Genomic DNA, 19,414 nt, shown 5'->3' on the forward strand with positions numbered 1-19,414 from the left:
ATATTGTATAATTCAAACAATAAAAAACAAAAGAAATAGTGAGGGACATCATCGACCGTCTCATTTGCATGTCACTGAGTTGTGCATATCACTGTTTTGTGAAAAATAAGTGATACTTTAAATGCCATAACTTTCTTATTTTACATCTGATTTTGATGAAATTTTCAGGATAATGCTAGTTTAATTTTTCTCTATTTATTCAAATCAACATTTTTCTGGGGTGGACTTGAGCTTTAATTAAAAGTATACAATTTTACATCAAGCAAACTCAGACATAATTGAACAATTGATTGTATCTTCAATACAACAGTGTCCTGAACTTAGTGGCCCTTGCATTAAAGCAATCTAATGACAATGGAGGAGTCGACGCTTCATGAAAAGCTAAACCCACCTGTTCTTTGGTCATTTGAGCTGCACTCAAGATGTGTTTACCAGTTAACGAGGATCCACCGGTAGATACCACCGGTACAGGGGTAAGAGGGGGTCCATCCCCAAGACCGAAGGGGGACATCATACCCTGCTGTGGTGAGGCGAAGGCCGTCCTGGTTGGCTGAGGAGGGTTGATTGGGGGCGACATCAAGTTGGTTTCTGAAATGAGTTGGGAGGTTGAAGTTCATTCTTTTTAAGAGTACAAGAATGATTTTCATTTTGGAACATTAAATCATATAAGGATGTGGATAAATGTAGGATGCTCAACTCAAAGGAACTGTTTACATTTGATATTGCCTTTCATAGATCAAGGGTTTGGGATTTTGGCGGCCCAGATTCAATTCAAATTTGGTACGCTTCATGGATTCCACAGGAAATGCAATTGGACAATCTAACAAAAACGATGATAAACCATGGGCTGATTTCATTAAGACTAACAATTTGGTGGATAAACATAAGTTACGCCACCTATTGGTTGCAGCAGACAGGCCCAAATTCACAGTGCCTCATGGAAAAACGTCGGACATTGAAATTAACGCAGTGGATGGTAAACACACAAACTTAGTCACGTTACGTTACACTAGCACTGTGCGCTCCCTGCTATGTCAACCCCAAAGTTAGAAATTGGCCTGTCTGCCGAACCGATACGTGGCGCACCGTATTAAGGATCCAGCGAATAGTACTATCTTGCCATTATCTACCAAGGAAACATTGGTTGTTACCATGACTGTTACCATGACTGTTACCATGCTATAGTTTGATTGCTTTACCAAGGTACATTGTCACTCTAATGCTGGATGTAAATAAAAGGCCCTAATGGGCCAATCAATAAATTATTTTTCCAAGAAATTCTTACCACTCGGTTCTGATAGTCGATGAACCCTCGCAGGTAGCTGGAAGCGTGTCTCGCCCTCTCTGGGCAGCCTGTGCGGCGAGGAGGGGCGCGATGAGGGGCGTGAAGTGGGACGGGAGGATGGCTGTCCCAGTATCTGTGGGGCAGGTGCCACCTGGACTGAGAGGGGGGCAGGGGTGGGTACACCCTCCGGCATGGTGCGGACGTCCTTGCCGAATCCCGGTGATACAACCACCTGTTGAATGGACAAAATCATTTGAATACTTCTTTGTTACACCAAACATCAGACCTGGCACTCATTTCAAAACTAGATGGATTCTTGACTGTGTTCTAAATTTAATACTGGATTTTATCTTATAAATCTGGGGGCACCATAGTCTTAAGTGGTTACGACTCGTCTTTCATTCAGAAGGACGTGGGTTTAAATCCCAGCCATGGCATGTTTTCCTTCAGCAATAAATTTACCAACATTGTGCCGCACTCAACCCAGGTGAGGTGAATGGGTACCTGAAGTTCATGAAGTGAAGAAAAAATTGAGAAAAATGGGGGACGATCTTACAGAAAGGTTGATAATTTTATGGCATTGCCCATATTCTAAATTGTGGAAATGAAACACTCCTTACCTGCCCATCCACATACGCCAGCTCTCCTCGCAGCACGACCCTACGCACGGCTCCTTTGACCTTTCGACCAGCAAACGGGGTCCACTTGCTCTTGGTGTGGGCCATGGCAGTGGGTATGGTCCAGACCTGGTCCAGGTCTACCTCGATGTAGGTGTCCTTCTGCTCCGGCAAGCTGAAGATCCTCCGAGGGTTGGTATGGAGACGGAGGATTATATCCTGTCAAGGGTCAAAGGTCAAGCTTAAATCAGTACACTATTACTATCTGGAAGATTTTCACAGGATAATCATGACTTCATTATAGGCTGTTTTTGACGAAACAAAGTGGATACAAGATTTGATATTTACATTTATCATGAATTGATCATAATGACACAAAGGATTGGGAAAGATTTTGATCCAATAAAATATGCTTTTTACAGACTTAATAGCAATATATCAATATATTAAACCTCATTAGATATTCAATTAAGGCTAGTACAAGTTATTTTTTTATCAACTGATATCACTTGTAAGTAAATGGTGGATCAAAGATTTTGAGGGAGAAGAAAATGATAAGATGAAAATCCAGCTTGTATTGTTCGAAATAGACATGAAATGAAATTTCATTTGCTTTGCCCAACTGATCATGGGCCCGGCAGCCGCTGTGCACTGCCAGATCGACGAGGCTCTATCCCTTTAATCGTTGAACACCAGGGTAGCAGCAACTCCCATCTTTTAACGACTTTTGGGCTGGCTGGGGTTTGAACTCCCGAACTTCCGGTTGTGAGACGGACGCTCTACCAACAGATCGAACACAGAACAGAGCACAAATAACAAATTAAATAGAGGGGGTGCCGATGACAATGTTCTTAGATTAAGCTAAATCAATATGAATACACAATGGGCAATTCTCAAAATATATTGGGGGCATGCATCCCTTCAGCTCCTTTCTGGATCCATCATAAATAAGAGAATTAGTTGCCTACCTCGATAGTTAGCCTGCCATCATTGACAGCCGTTAGCAAGAGCGGGAGCATAGTCTCAAGACCAGGGAAGCCTGGGGGCGGGTTCTCGCCGTTCTTCTCTTCTACTGTATGGGGGGCTGCAGAAAAAAATAAAAATAAATTGGGGGCATTCACTGATGACATAATTCATGATCAGGGCACCATATAAAGTATTCCGCTCTCCTCCTTTTTTTTTTAATTTGATTACTAGGTTTGATCATTTCAGGAAATTCTTGGCTTTGGATCGGCTGAGAAATATTCTGACCTGGGGAGTCTTCATGAAGACTTGTCAGAATTTTTATTCGACAAATTCTGTTTTATCCCACAAATACCATAGTAACAGTGCCTCTCAGCCAATCAGATTTAAGGAAAGTTGTCAGACCCAACGACTTGTTGCTATGGTAACTGTCACAAAATGAGGACTGGCCAGACTTGAACATCAGCATGAAATCATAGCAATAATCACATGTGTGTATTTCTAAATTCTCATTTCATATAGACTTGTTATAATAACAAATGCACAATGTCAAGAACACATTTAAAATCAGCCAATCAGATTAAACGATTTGAGTAGTTTTAACCGTTATCGTAAATTTGTTATAACAAGTTTTATGAAACAGACCCCTGATACATTAAATGTGAAACAAATAGGAAATCCAAGCATCATAGAGCACATTCATATGAGAGGAGAAATATCCCAGCGTTTTTTTAATTATCAGACTTTTCCCTAATAATACTGTAATTGATTAAGTGAGAGAGGGAGAGATAGCTCTAAGACTTACCGTGGTCAGTAGCGAAGCAATCAATGATGTCCATATTATCCCACAGAGCCTGCTGGTCATCGGCAGTGACCAGACTGGGCTTGACCTGACCTCTCTCATGACCTATGACATCAAGGTCTTCCTCGGTCAGGAAGAGATGATGCGGAGTGACCTCACAGGTGACCTGCATGCCGGATTCCTTAGCCATTCTAATCACCTCGATCTAAATATCCAACCCCAAAACAATATACCATAATATGACAATTTAAAAAAAGTATAGAAAAAGGGAAAATCACTTTTCTAATTAACGATCAACATAGGGGTGGCATATACGAGAAATGATTGAATCATAATTTGTAAAAAATCCCCCCCCAAAACGCAAATATTTATTTTTCGAAAGTTTAAGACCTCCTAAATACTATACTTGAAATGTTTAAATACATACCCTGCAACAACCAAAAATCTATTTCAATTAACAGGTTCAAAATATAATAAAATCAAACTATAAGATCTTGTACAATCGAACAAGGAAAATAAATAAGTCAGTACTGAAATTAAATTTAAAAATGTTCATTGCCTTTGATTTACCAAAATTGGACAGAAATTTATTATTTTTTATGTTCACTGGTATTTGACCAGACTGGTTCCTCGAAATTTTTCATCTATTCTTACAAATCCCAGGCCTCTCCAACTTTGTTCAACCTGCGTGAACAGGATTCTAGGGCAGGTTTCATGAAGACTTGCATCTATCGTATCTTTGTCATAATTGTAGCTACCATGATTGTGATTGGCTACAAGCCATGTTACCATGGTAATACCATAATGACAAAGCTACAATAGTTGCAACTATTTGACCCGAACTGTCAAAGGTGGTTTTTAAAACCATTGGTTGAACTCATGGTTTATGCAGATTTCCTATATAAATTACGCTTCTTTACCGCGTATATTACGAAAATGTCCTATGAGGATGCGCGTTTTTGTTACAGTGCACCGTATTGACGCCTGTTGCCATGGTTAAGTACGTTATTTTATTCATGGGTCCACTGTTTTAACAGTAGACTCATGAATAAAATGAATGCTATTTTATTATGAGTTCACTGTTCTATCAGTGGGATCATGAATAAAATAGCATACTTAACCATGGCAACAAGTGTCAATTTGCCACACTGTGACAAAAGCACGCATCAGCATTATACATTTTTTAATATAAGTGGTAAATAATAAGCGTAAATAAGCAAAATTTATACAGGAAATCTGCATAAACCATGGGTTCAACCGAAGGATTTAAAAACCATCTTTGTGAATTCCGGTCATTATGAGATGGGCCCCTAGAGTGGGATTTCAATTCAACACAACAGAGATATGCAAACAATGTTACTCTATGTGAACAATGACACAGTATGTGAACAACCATGTGTGAACTGACCTCATCTCTCCTAGCAACATGAGCGATGTGAATGGGTCTATTGAGAGATTGAGCAATGAAGAGGATGGCAGCAGTGGTGCGTCCCTCGGCGTGGGCAACCAATGGCAGGTGACGGGGCCAGGTTTGTAGATGCTATAAACATGAATATAATTGTATAAATGAAATCATAGATTTATACAGCACATGATAATTGGTAAAGACTCTATGCGCTTTATAAATATCACATCACTAAATTATACAAATCATATATTAGACCTAAAATATGTCAAACAAATTAGGGCAAATTACATCAATATATATATAGAGATAAAAAAATTAATAACATTTAAAACTACATACATGTACTATATCCAACACTATATACATTATAAAGTAAATAGGTCTTGTGAACAGATTTGAATGCGAAAAAAATTTCTAAAATTTAAAGGAAGGGAATTCCAAAGTACAGGGGCTGATAACGAAAAGGCTCTACGACCATCATAGACACAGGTTGCCGCAAGAAAAAGTAAAACAAAAATAAACATGAATATTGCTTTAGTAGGTTTTGAGGGTTTTTTTTCTTGCATGAATTGATTTCTATTTCCACATTATTCTTCAAAGACCATCTAGTAGGTATAATAGTTGGTCAAGATCTTCGAGGTGGTTGGTCAACCTTGAGCACTTGGCCAAAACAATCTATGCGTGAGACGGAAGAATGTAGTGAATGTAACCCATAAAGTGATCGCGCATCAGAACTTTAGCTGGAAGAAGAATAATACTTCCTGAACAAAGTTGGGGTTAGCAAACATATATCGGTATATATTTTCTGTGCTATACATCCTGTAGAAGTATTGATAAAACTATTGGAAATTATTGGAAGTGTGATATAGGTCTTGTCACCACATAACAATTCCTAGGACAGGTGCCGAGGCTGGGTGGTCTAAAAACTTGTCTGACTAGACACATGAAAGTTTGGGGTATGATCCCCAGCCACGGCACCTCTGCCAGTGAGCAGTGGATTTAATCAACTGTGCTCTTTTATCCTACATTGAAATAAATGGAAATGCTACATGTATATGCATTCTTGGTAACTATGTGTGTACTTAAGAAAAAAAAAACAATACCTCGATCCAAGTTGTTACATTGTCCAATCTGAGTGAAGTGAACGTCTTATTAAGGTACATCTTCATCCCCATGGCGGCGTTACCGATGATCGGAACCTCATTGAAATTATCTGGTCCTGCACCGACATAGATGGCATAATCACAACGCGCTCCCAGTTGAGCAAGCTGTGAATATTCAATTTGAAAAAATATGTCAAAGAATTTGTCGGTATCTTCAAACAAATGCCACCACCATTTTCACTAGATTTGAAGTTATAAAAACAAACGGGCTAACGTAAAATCATTGGTAAGAAAAGGCTAACTTGTGTATTACGGAAGAGAAATGTCTCACAAGATAAGGTCTCTCTCATCCACTTACCTTCTTGACAAGCTGGAACGATGTCTGATCCGTAATTGCTGGCGACGTATTAGGCATGGCACCGACCAGCGTGATTCCTCCCGCCAGAGCCGCTGCCGTTCCAGAGGCAAAGTCTTCCTTGTGCGTTGCCCCAGGTTCGCGGAGGTGGACATGGACGTCAATGAGGCCGGGAAGACGGATAGTTCGGTTGGACGTGAGACAGTCGATGTGAGTCTTAACCCGTGGGGCCCCTCCAATGCGTCGCAAAGCCTGAAAGTAATCGTAAGAAGATGAAGTGAAATTTGTTACTTCCTCTCTCTAATATGCCCCCCCAACAAAAAATTGTTTTAAAATTTGTTCAAACATCGCAATATTGGTTACATAACCTAAAAGAGGAGGGTTAATAAAGGAAAACACCTCAATCACCTGCATTATGTTAAATTTGTGGGACCTTAATAAAGAACTTTTTTTTGTCAATACAAAAAGTTCTCAAAATTTCATGGACAGAGCAGTTCATGAAGTGAAAAGGAAGGGTAATGGGGGTTGGAAATTGCTTATCTTACAGAATTGCCCAGATTAAAAAATAAAAATAAAGAATGAAATAATAATAAAAGAGGTTGAATGAATTAGAATTCATCAAAAGTAAATTATATAACAAACTATGAAAATACCTGATTTTCTTATTTACGAGATAACTCATACATCTACTTGATTTGCTAGTTCAGCCCTCTGGACTGCCATACCCGAATAGAACTCCCAAGGATTTAAAAAGCGCGAGCGCGCCCTCTCCCGTTCAGGCTTACTACCCATGATCACCGCGCAACTAGCGTCCATCTTCCTCACCTTTCGCAAGCCCATACGTTGAAACATGTTGCTACGCAAGGCGGAGGGTCGGTGGGAGGGTATCAAGTAGATGTATGAGTTATCTCGTAAATAAGAAAATCAGGTATTTTCATAATTTACTTCAATAACTCCATACATCTACTTGATTTGCTAGACCAGCACGGACTCAAACCGTAGGGAGGCATGTTTTCAATTGTAAGCCTAAGAAAATTTAAAAGAAAAAACAAAAACAACGAAATTTAGGGAGAGGGGGAAAAAGCCGCAGCTGCTTTAAGCGCCGAAGCAGCAAATCTCGCCTCGCTGGACGGAATGTCCTTCAAGTAGAAAGAAGTGAAGGAGTTAGTTGAGCGCCAAAAGGCGGCCCTCAAAAATGTCCTCGAGAGGAATGCCCTGTATACTCAGGAATACTAAGTATCATGGGCCCTCGGCCTAGTGTCAGGAGAACAACATCACCTGCTGACTAGAGCGTAAGAATCGAAATTTGTTGAAAATTTCAACAAGAATCGTGATCGGAAAACTGAAGCTTTTAAGGCTCAGTAAGTGATCAATCGACCAACCTGAGAAGGCGAGATATCTCAGAACCCCTACCGAAATTTAAGCGTGCCGCTTGCTAGTAACTAGCATGCGACTAGCAGGGCACTCGCTTAATAAGCGAGTGCATGCTAGCGAACAGTCCCTGCTCGCTAAAAGATCGCTTAACTATTACTCTGCACGCATATCACACGCTTATTAAGCTAACCACATGCTAGTTACTAGCATGCCACAAGCTTGCGCAAGCTAGTCGCACGCTTCCCGCAAGCTTGGAAATTTCTGTAGGGGAAGCCTCCGCGTGGGAGAAAACGCCCAGAATTCGATATCTGTCTCAAATGCGTGAGGGCAGAAATCTGCAGAATTCTGATAGAGAGCTGTGGTAAAAAGTTACTAGCGGTCCGAAGGGGACCAGGAACGACGGAGAGTAGGGATTTAGGAAGAAAACCACTCGTAAGGCAGACAAGGGTCGAGAAAGCGACTGAGTGCCATCCTGTTAATAAGGAATGCCGCGGACATGTTGCCTATGTAGAATAGAGCAGTCTGGTCAAAACAGCTCAACCGGGCGTGTCAGGGATACAGCGCGGTACACATCACGACAAAAGTGTGTTAGACCGAGTGATCGAGAGAGAACTCAGGATCCCCTTTCTCCCATACTGATTGAAGCACCCATCTGAGGGTGCAGTGCCCGCGGTGGAAGAGGTGGCTTGGCTCAAGCCACCATCGCCGAGAGAGCCCGTGAGGCTAGGCTGCGATGGCTGTCCGCTGGGCGGGGGATCCCTAGCAGCAGCAAGTGTACGCCAGAGGGAGCTGGCGAAAAAAAATCTGTCACGATATTACGTGTAAACGACCATCAAGAGATGCTCTAAACGAACAGACATCGCCAGATATGATACCTCAACCGTTACATTCCCAACGGAATCGAATGAGGTAGCAACGGCCCTGTCCTATCAAGTTAGGGACGGAAACTGGCTAAGAGTGTCGAAGTCCTCGCTTGAAGAAACAAGCGAAGGAGACTTGAGGAAGTAATCACAAAATTTCCATCAGTCTGCGGTGAGAACCAGTTGTTTATGAAAACAGTCACAAGGCCTGTTTCTCAGGTGATCGTAAGAGCGAGCACCGCCGGCGCCGGTTGCGGCAGCGTGGAACAGTCCGATATCGGTAAGATAAGGAGCTCCAAAAAGCTGCGGGGGGCGGCAAAAATGACGCCCTAAGCAGCGGGGGATGAGAATCTAAATTTCTAAAAGAAGAACTCCAGTGAAGTAAATCACTTACATGGAGAGGCTCATCCACAGTCGGCCCGAGAGAAGGCGGGTCGTAGTGATCGTGGTTAGGAAGGCATAAGCATACATCCATCCACTGTTACATCATCCTCGGTCGTGCGGTGACCCTGGCCACATGCCTTGCATGGAAGGAGGATGAAAGCAGCATGCGGGGCGACTCGAGTGTGCCGTGAAAAAATTTCTAAGAAAGAAGCCGATTCGACTAACGGGCACGGTAAAGACATCCACCGTAGACCACTCCGCACAAGGAGGGAGCGGCGGAGACGCCCGCAAGATTGACCCACATAGAGGGCAGTCTATAAGATAGACAGTTAGAGCTCGACCGATGGTCTGGCGGTGTACAGTTTGGTGTGAACTCGCCGACCCGGTACGGTGGGTGTGCCCAGAAAGTAGGCATAGAATGCCGACAGAGAATCCTGGGGCTTTAAACAAGTTTGAACGCACGTACATAGCCAACAATCTCATGAGATGTACGGCGGTTACTTTCCTCCGAGATGATGTTTACCCAACCGGGAAAGACTCGGGGAACAGCTGTGAATGTCAACAGGAGGGATATCTAGCATATGAAAAGCTGATTCCTTCCACGTATTCGGTGCGGGTGCTGCCGGCGGTGTCCGGGGGGACGACCGGTGATGGCAGCTCGGGCAGGGTTCGTACGAGCCGCCCGAATACGAGACAAATAGGTTAACATAACCATAATGCATCGGGTGGTGAAGGCATAGCGATTATTAAGCACAGGAGAACTTTTAATCGCCGTGACATTCAGATCCGATATACATACTCATAAGCTCGGAGAGCTATGAGATAGTGAGACATACCGCTGAGCGGTGATGGTGCTCATATCAGAGTCGCCCTCTCTTCAGCGGCGATCGCTGGAGAACGGGTGTCTGTACTATAGCCCTGACTCTGGCGTTGCAAGGGTAGGAGCTAAGTAAGACAGGGCACCCTTACTTTCGAATAGAAAGTGAGGTTCAGGCCAGAAAAGCGACGGTCCCGTCGCCTGGGCGGACGGTCCGCGGACGTGATAGGTTGTCCTCTCAAAGCAGCCAAACATTCTCACGAGAGAAGTGCGGCATGCGGTATGTAAGAGATTCATACCTCCAATCTACGGGCCCGCTTAGGGGGAAGAATGGAGAGGGTTACCGCTGAAGGAGTCGTCGCCGTATGTGAGCTTGACGTAGAGGGCGAATTCGGGAGTACCTGCATAATAATCGCCCCCCCCCTGCCTCTGCCTTCTCGCTAGCCTCGAGAGGCTTGAAAATTTCGAGACGGCGGCGCCGGAGCCTGGCGCTTCCGGGCAGCAGCAGAGCGGGGGTGGGTTTACACCCACGGAGCTGGCGGCTTCCTCGTCGTAGGAGCCGCCTCGTCTAGAGCGACCCCGTCACTCTCCGAGACCCCCAATTCGGCCGATTGAGCTCGGAGCGCCTGAAGAGGCGGGGCGAGAAAATATGGACTCCCTTGCTTCATCAATACCCCCGCTCGGAGGGTAGATGTGAGGTAGATACTTGTCAAGCAGCGCCTGAGCGCTTACTGAAAAGTCGCCCGCGGGATAGGGGTTGTCCTCGTAAAGGGAGTCTCGCTCTATGGACTGAACCGGGAGGTTGTCCAGTAAGCGCCGGGGTGGCCCCGCGTGTCGGCTGGGACACGTGCTCTGAGATCGACGAAAATGCTGGAAAGCACACGCGATCTTGGGGCACCCGGTTAGTCGGTGCACTGGCTGGAGATTTAACAGAATCGCTCGAGGATTTCCCGGGTGTCTGGTGGTTATTGCCCACTTGTCTCGCTTGATGCTCAGGGGCATCAGCGGGGTGAGTAGACGTCGAGGGTGGGGTGAACCCGCACTACTCGAAAGCAGAATGTAGCAGCATGAATAGCTGTGACATCTGACCACTGACACAAGGGTCTGAAGGAGGGACGCCCATGGCAACAGGGCTGGCCGACCTCACCTTCGACCTCTTCTTCTTCGCGGCCTCCGCCGGTGTGGCCGGGGCAGAAGAAGGCACAAGAGGCACGGGTGATTTCTTACGATTTGCCGCCCCTGGCAGGGCGGCCGTCAACAACGAAACTTCACCCGAATCTGACGGGGTCAGATTGTGGTCACAGTCTGATGTGTGACGCCTCTCGCGGTAGCAGAATGTAGCAGCATGAATAGCTGTAACATCTGACCACCGACACAAGGGTCTGAAGGAGGAACGCCCATGGCAGCAGGGCTGGCCAACCTCTCCTTCGACCTCTTCTTCTTCTTCTCTTTCTGCGGGCTCCGCCGGCGTGGCCGGGGCAGAAGAAGGCATGAGAGGCACGGGTGATTTCTTACGATTTGCCGCCCCTGGCAGGGCGGCCGCCGACAATGAAACTTCACCCGAATCTGACGGGGTCAGATTGTGGTCACAGCCCGATGTGTGACGCCTCTCGCGGTAGCAGAATATAGCAGCATAACATGTATGACTGTAACATCTGGCCACCGATAAGAGGGTCTGAAGGAGGAATGCCCATGGCAACAGGGCTGGCCGACCTCTCCTTCGACCTCTTCTTCTTCTTCTTATTTTGCGGGCTCCGCCGGCGTGGCCGGAGCAGAAGAAGGCACAAGAGGCACGGGTGATCTCTTACGATTTGCCGCCCCTGGCAGGGCGGCCACCAACAACGAAACTTCACCCGAATCTGACGGGGTCAGATTGTGGTCACGATCAGATTGTGGTTACAGTCTGTGTGACGCCTCTCGCGGTCAGGGGCTGGGCGATCTCTCCCGATGCTGTCAACGGAGGACGACTTATACGGCAGAGATCCTGACCTGTGCCGGGGGGAGAGAACCGCACTCTCCCTCCGGACTTCTGGTGACCCGGTAGCCGGTGGGTCGCATAGCCCTATGGGTGCTGCGGCGGCAGGACCTAGTTTAGGCTTGGAAGCCTTGGCTACCACTTTTTCCTTTGTCCGAGACCGTGGCACCACAGTCTTGGCCTTCCTTCTCTTAGCATCCGACCGCAAATTCGGAATGCTGATCGACGCACCCTCATACTCACCGCCGCTGGGCGCTCACCGCGGCGTCCCTCCTGCTCGCCTGCAGGCGGCCGACTTCTGTAACTTGCAATCGGGACGGTCCCCGTGGAGGGCACCAGGTCCTCTGGGGCTGTGTTAGTCCCATTCAAAGATACCTCTCTCTACCCTGAAAAAGGAAAAACAAGAATTTTTCTTTTTCTTTTTTTTTTTTACAAAGATCTCGCTTAGATTAAAAGTGGAGACCGGAGTGGTCTTTCCCTCCTCCTAAAAGGAGTTTGTTAGAGCAAACAGAACAAAACAAGAGGGGAGGGGTAGGGAGGAAGAAGAACCTAAGAATAGTTTAGGTATCTGCCTGTAAGAAAATAAAAAGGAGGTCGGAGACTTTGAAAAAAGAACTCCTACAAGGTTCCCCTACTATATTCTCTTTTTTTTTGTGCCCGAAGGAAAAATTCGAAACAAAAATTCAAAAATGAATGCAAGTTCAGAAGAGAAAGAAGTTTCCACCTGCGAAGAAACACAAAAACAAGCATTTCAGAGCAGGAAGAAAAGGGATTGAGAGACAAATAATTCCTAGATAAGAGAAATTTTACGATAATTTCCAAGAGGAAAAAAAAAAGTAACCTCCTGTGGAAAGGTAAAGAAATTCAGAACAGGAGGAAGGAGGAACGTCTCTAGTAACGATTCCAAGAGGAAGAACGACACAGTAAATCCTCAAAGGGAATCGTAGAGCCCGCCTGTCGAAATAAAAAAATATATAAGACTAGGAGGGAAGAGGGAATTGAACGAAGAAAACAATTCCGGGACAGGTCAAAAAAATTTCTAACAGGAAGGAGACCCCACCTGTAAAGAACAAAAAAATTTTTTTTTTTTTTTTTTTTTAGGGGGGATTGAATAACCAAACAATCATCAGGTATAATTGCGTAAGCCGAATTAAACAATCCCCGAAGCGTCTGTGAATAAAATATTAATCAAGAATTTTATTCAGAACAGAAAGGAAAAGGAATTGAGCTTTAGGATCCGCCTGTGAATAAAATATCAATCAAGAAATTTATTCAGAACAGAAGGAAAAGGAATTGAGCTTTAAGATCCGCCTGTGAATAAAATATCAATCAAGAAATTTATTCAGAACAGAAGGAAAAAGGAATTGAGCTTTAAGATCCGCCTGTGAATAAAATATCAATTAAGAAATTTATTCAGAACAGAAAGGAAAGAGAATTGAAGAATTAATCAATCAATAATCAATCGAAAATCTTAATAAATCAATTCCAGAAAGCAAGGAAGGAACAGAGTTGAAGATCCCAACCTGCAAAAAGAAATAACAATAACACCCTCGACAACAAAGTGTAGAGGCTGTCTAGAATTTAATTCAAAAACGGCACCAAAAGCCACCACGCTTTGAACGTGAAGAACAATAACCATGACAGGTGGTGAAGGCTTGCTGCCACGTAGGCAGGCCAAGCCCGGTGCCTCGCGAACGCGCTAGCGATGCGGCGCGACGAGAACTCAAACGTTAGAAAACAATTTAAGTGTCACCAAAAACACGTCTAAAAAGTCACGCCAAGTGTAAATTCTGAACACAATCTTACACACAAATGGAAAGATTGAAATTAAAAGGGAGAATGCACCACAGATAAGCGAAAATAATATACCAAAGCTCAAAAAGATTTGAGCTCTTAGGAGACTTATCTGAGCACGTCTTGACAGGTGGCTTGCCGAAAGCAAAAGAGGAAGATGGACGCTAGTTGCGCGGTGATCATGGGTAGTAAGCCTGAACGGGAGAGGGCGCGCTCGCGCTTTTTAAATCCTTGGGAGTTCTATTCGGGTATGGCAGTCCAGAGGGCTGAACTAGCAAATCAAGTAGATGTATGGAGTTATTGAAGTAAATAATACAAAGCTACTACACATACAGGACAGAATCAAAACACATCTGAATTTTAGCAGGAATGAAATTACTCACCTCGATGAACATCTTGGCTTTCTTGATGTCGGTAATAAGTGGGATCTCTTTGTCGATGGCCATGCGTCGTGTCCGGTAACCCCTCGTGATGAAGGAAGAGGCTCTACGAGCTCCGCTGTTCCTCATTGGCAGGTTGATGACCATGTCAAAGTGCTTCTCGGAGAGATAGTCCAGCATGCTGAGTGGGGCGTCGCCGTTGGCTTTCTTCTGCTCGGGAGTCTCCTCTTCGAATGGCCACTCAACAGCTTTGATCTGGGAGAAGGGGCGGAAAGAAGTTTAATCTAGTATTTTCTAACATCAAATTTACTACTGTATTTAAAGAACAAGTGGAATGCCTCTGGCCGTCTCACCTGCATCACGCGGTTCAATATAGCAGCAGTGCTGACTTTGCATACTACTCTAACTCGCACAAGATGTTCAGTGATACATGGTTACTCTTATGTCCTCTTTTTATGAACTAGACCAATAAACTTACAGAGATATGATGGTTATTCAACAAAAAACCCCAACATGGCCAAAGTTCATTGACCTTACATGACCTTTGACCTTGATCATGTGACCTGAAACTGGAACAGGATGTTCAGTGATACTTGATTACTCTTATGTACAAGTTTCATGAATCAGATCCATAAACTTTCAAAGTTATGATGGTAATTCAACAGATACACCCAATTCGGATAAAGTTCATTGACCTTTGACCTTGGACATGTGACCTGAAACACGCACAGGATGTTCAGTGATACTTGGTTACTCTAATGTCCAAGTTTAACGAACTAGACCAATAAACTTTCAAAGTTATGATGGTAATTCAACAGATATCCCCAATTCGGCCAAAGTTCATTGACCCTAAATGACCTTTGACCTTGATCATGTGACCTGAAACTTGCACAAAATGTTCAGTGATGCTTGATTACTATTATGTCCAAGTTTCATGAATCAGATCCATAAACTTTCAAAGTTATGATGGAAATTCAACAGATATCCCCAATTCGTCCAAAGTTCATTGACCCTAAATGACCTTTGACCTTGGTCATGTGACGTGAAACTCATGCAGGATGTTCATTGATACTTGATTAACCTTATGTCCAAGTTTCATGAACTAGGTCCATATATTTTCTAAGTTATGATGACATTTCAAAAACTTAACCTCAGGTTAAGATTTCGATGTTGATTCCTCCAACATGGTCTAAGTTCATTGACCCTAAATGACCTTTGACCTTGGTCATGTGACATGAAACTCTAATAGGATGTTCAGTAATACTTGATTAACCTTATGGCCAAGTTTTATTAACTAGGTCCATATACTTTCTAAGTTATGATGTCATTTCAAAAACTTAACCTCAGGTTAAGATTTGATGTTGACGCCGCCGCCGTCGGAAAAGCGGCGCCTATAGTCTCACTTTGCTTCGCAGGTGAGACAAAAATCAATCATGAAGCCTCTATTGGGTCGTTAGAATTTAAAGGATGACAACATTTCAGAAAGAGTACTTAAATTAGGAATGCAACACTCCTGCACTGGTTTTGAGAGTCATCCTGACTAAAGCTTCTGATAACCACTATCACCACTGCCACTACTCAGCAAAAACATCTTATTATACCCTCCATAACGACAGTTTTGCCTAAATGCGGGGACGGCGATCATCACCAACTTCACTACAATAACCAACATCACCACATCCAATCATTACAGCACCATCATAACCACCCGGCACCACCTACACTATCATTTCAAACATCTTTTATGAACTTTACTACTATCATCACCACCGTCCCCATCACCATCTTCATTACTGCCCCTACCAGTCATTTCCACATCATCACCAACGCCAGAATAATAGTAATAATAATGAATATTTAGAGGCGCTGAAAATAAGAAGTACCATAGCGCGTACAATGTATGAATAATAATCTAACATTTGCAACAATTACTACAATATTCAAAATAAAAAGGGAAATTAATCATTGAGGAAAAAGGCATGTCTTAAGGGAAGATTTGAAGCCAAGAACACTGGAAGCATTTCTCATTGAAAGAGGGATAACATTCCAAGTCTTGGCAGCTGCTACAGCAAAACGTTTTCCGGCAGAGGAGAGTTTTGACAAGGCGATAAAAAGTCTGCATGTGTCAGTGATCGAACAAAGATTACGAGAGGGTGTGTATAATTTGATGGTATTACTAAGATATTCAGATATTCATCTTGACTAAAGCTTCTGATAACCACTATCATCATCACTACCATATTCAGCCCCCCCCCCATAATCATCACCACCCCCGCCATTACCATCACCATGATCACTATCATCTTCACTACCATCATCACAATGGACAATACAACCATCCCCTCCTCTCAGTCCACCATGATATGCACATCTTACCTTGATGCCATGTTCATTGTAAAAGTCTGCTGTACCCACGCTGGCATAAAGGTTGTAGTTCATCGCTGCGAGGGTTCTCACGGCAGGAAGAAGTTCCATTTTCCCCTGAAAACACAAAATGAATTTCAGTAACTCATGCAAGAACATCTTGCACATACTCAACACAAGCTTTGCTCCAAATTTCACCCCTTCTTTTTCTAAACCAGGAATTTTGGTTCACAAAGTTGAGAATATTCTGACTCCCAAGAGACACTTATTGTAATCATAAATATGTACATGAAATTGTAGTTGAAATCAGTATAAAAACAAAAATCAATCTTGAAACTGTTTTTGCTTTTAATGTAATGTATAATTTGTTCTTCAATATTTCTTTTCTACAATTTTTTAAAATTTTATGGTGACTGTCGACACAAATCATCTTGGGATTTTTTATACCTCAGCCAATTTCACTTTTTAATAACAATTTTTATCCATATCGTTGTAATAATGTATTTTGATTATGTTTTATCCTGCCATGTCACTATATTTATATTGAATGGACTAAAATAAAATCAAATTGAATCAATTTACAATTAATTGAATATTTACTACCTATTTTTACACTTCAAATTACTTATGAAGGAAGTATGTCATTTTTGTTAAAATCAGACATGATTTAATAAATAACTAAGTAAACAATCTTTTTTTAACGATCTATACAAATACATTCAACAGATGTAACACATATTTTATGGTATGTCCAATTTTTTGGAAACCTTATTACAGTTACATGAACATTTAATAGGCCTTGATTGAGCTTACCTTGTAGCTACCAATAGAGAGAAGGATATTGTTCTTTGGGATACGGAATCCAGTGCTCAGCATTGCCTTCATGTAAGCCTCAAAGCGGTCTTCACCGAAGCAGGCCACCTCCCCAGTACTGGCCATCTCCACACCTAGAAGCATGTCGGCACCAGCCAGACGGGAGAAGGAAAACTGTGGCACCTGGGAAGTCAAGCGAAGAATGACACAAATAGTTATGAGTCGTACAAAATAATAATAATATATGAAATGTATATAGCGCACTTTCCATCTTGATTAGATGCTCAAGGCGCTTCAGAGCAGAATAACAAAAACTATTTACATATCTTACATGTCAGAACAATAAGTCAATGTCTATCAAAAAACACTCTTATACAGAAATGTTTTCAGGTTGCCCTTGAAGGTGGTCACTGAAGTCTGGGTTTTCAAACTGTACACACACGTTTTGCCACAATGAAATTATTTTGGTACAGGCTGAACATACAAGGGCAACCTGCATTCCTGGGACTATAAAAACAAAGCAATACCGTTCTCCTTATAAGGGGAAGGGGGTGAATGAAGAGGACATGGAAAGAGAAAGATTGGAGGAGAGTACAAGGATTGGGTTGAGGAAATATGTACAAAGTGGAGGGAGGGGGTGGGGGCGATTTCTACTCCTTTAGTCCACTCTCATAGTTGGGGTCTAAACTAAATTAGAAACATGGATTACTACTACCCTAAAGCACATTTAATGACAAGTTTTGAATCGGCTCACAGTTCAGAACCACGAGCCGATGCAGCATTGGCTTTTTCATAGCGTGTAAACGCTATTAACTTGCATCGGCTCGCAGTTCAGAACCGGCAATTTGCACCACCAAAGTAGTAGGTTCTGAACCGCGAGATGCAGAATCGGCTTTTTTACTACGTGTAAACAGAAAGCCAATTCTGCATTGGCAATTTGTGCACATTTCATTAACTTTACCATTGTGACGTAATTGTAAGCGCACAGATTCAGCGTTGTCTTTATTATGACGTATATTGTTGGCATGCGTATCATTTCAGGTTTTTGCATCGTAGCTGTAACAACGTGTAAATGCAGTGCAAGATAAACCAACTGTGATAAAATAGAATTCATAATAAGTGAACAATCGCCGCCATCATTCTTACCTTGACTCCCACCCGGCCTGTGCCTTCCAGCTTGCCGATGGTTTCCACCCGCTGCCCAAGGATGACCTTGGTCGCAATGGAAATCAGGTCAACATTCAATGTCTTGGAGACAAAGGGGAAGGAGCGGGAGACCCTGAGATTACACTCGATCACCTTGAGTTGATTGTCCTGAGAAGATGAACATTATGAAGATTTACTTTTGTGAGAACAGTGTCAAGAACCCATAGGCATTCAACAATTTTTACATAAGATATAGCCCTGTAGTCTGAAGCCCTGGGGTGAGTTTATGAAAGGACTTCTCAACTTTCTTGGGTATTTTATCCGCCAATAACTACAGGAAGTGTCCTGAGAAAACCACTATCAAGCAAAGTTGTCAGATCTGACAAGCCGCAAGACGAAAAATGGTGATAAAACGCTCTAAACACAAACCTAGGCCATGGTGGTCTTGTTGTGTGGGGAAATCATTGGAAGCTGAAAATGTCAAAATTTTGTTTTAACTGTATATTCCTCATGTTTATCATTTTTTTCCCATTGTTTAATAGTGAGGGGAAATATCCCAGTAGTTCTTATTCCCAGATAATTTATGAATAATTCGGGTTCAAATCAAATGAGCTAACAAGAAGGCCTACTGTTACAGATCTGTGTGTCATAATTTGCTTCCACAGTTAAACCACAACTTTAGATAAGAATTCAAATTAAGCAGAGTAAACAATACAGGCCATGGGTTTAATCAATGCAGATCCATGTTCAGGGGTGTGAGTGGTCACAAAAAAAATCTGAAAAAAAAAACTGAAGAATGTTGAAAAAGTCTGAAAAACAAAGACCTCTCATACTTTTTGCACAGAGGAAAGCCAAAAATAAGCTAACATTAAGCTGAAAATTAAAACAAAATAAATCTGAAATCAGATAAATATCTGAACTCTCACACCCCTGCATGTTCTGCCTTCCATTATTAACAAAGTAATTCTGTATAT

The 19,414-nt window shown here is 42.9% G+C and overlaps 1 protein-coding gene across 1 annotated transcript in view; it reads right to left on the reverse strand.

Moving 5' to 3' along the window:
* LOC121430504 (CAD protein-like) overlaps nt 1-19,414 on the reverse strand; it is a 68,957-nt gene that overhangs the window by 10,619 nt on the left and 38,924 nt on the right. The window contains exons 21-32 of the mRNA XM_041627786.1: nt 18,441-18,608; nt 17,295-17,477; nt 16,494-16,598; nt 14,121-14,372; nt 6,537-6,785; nt 6,179-6,343; nt 5,076-5,207; nt 3,671-3,872; nt 2,871-2,986; nt 1,906-2,121; nt 1,286-1,517; nt 392-588 (exon numbers count right to left, since the gene is read on the reverse strand). Coding sequence (XP_041483720.1) covers nt 392-588; nt 1,286-1,517; nt 1,906-2,121; nt 2,871-2,986; nt 3,671-3,872; nt 5,076-5,207; nt 6,179-6,343; nt 6,537-6,785; nt 14,121-14,372; nt 16,494-16,598; nt 17,295-17,477; nt 18,441-18,608 — 2,217 coding nt within the window. The remainder of the gene's footprint in view (nt 1-391; nt 589-1,285; nt 1,518-1,905; nt 2,122-2,870; nt 2,987-3,670; nt 3,873-5,075; nt 5,208-6,178; nt 6,344-6,536; nt 6,786-14,120; nt 14,373-16,493; nt 16,599-17,294; nt 17,478-18,440; nt 18,609-19,414) is intronic.

The sequence above is a fragment of the Lytechinus variegatus genome, chromosome 17 (genome assembly GCF_018143015.1).
Source record: "Lytechinus variegatus isolate NC3 chromosome 17, Lvar_3.0, whole genome shotgun sequence".
NCBI classification, from domain to species: Eukaryota; Metazoa; Echinodermata; class Echinoidea; order Temnopleuroida; family Toxopneustidae; genus Lytechinus; species Lytechinus variegatus.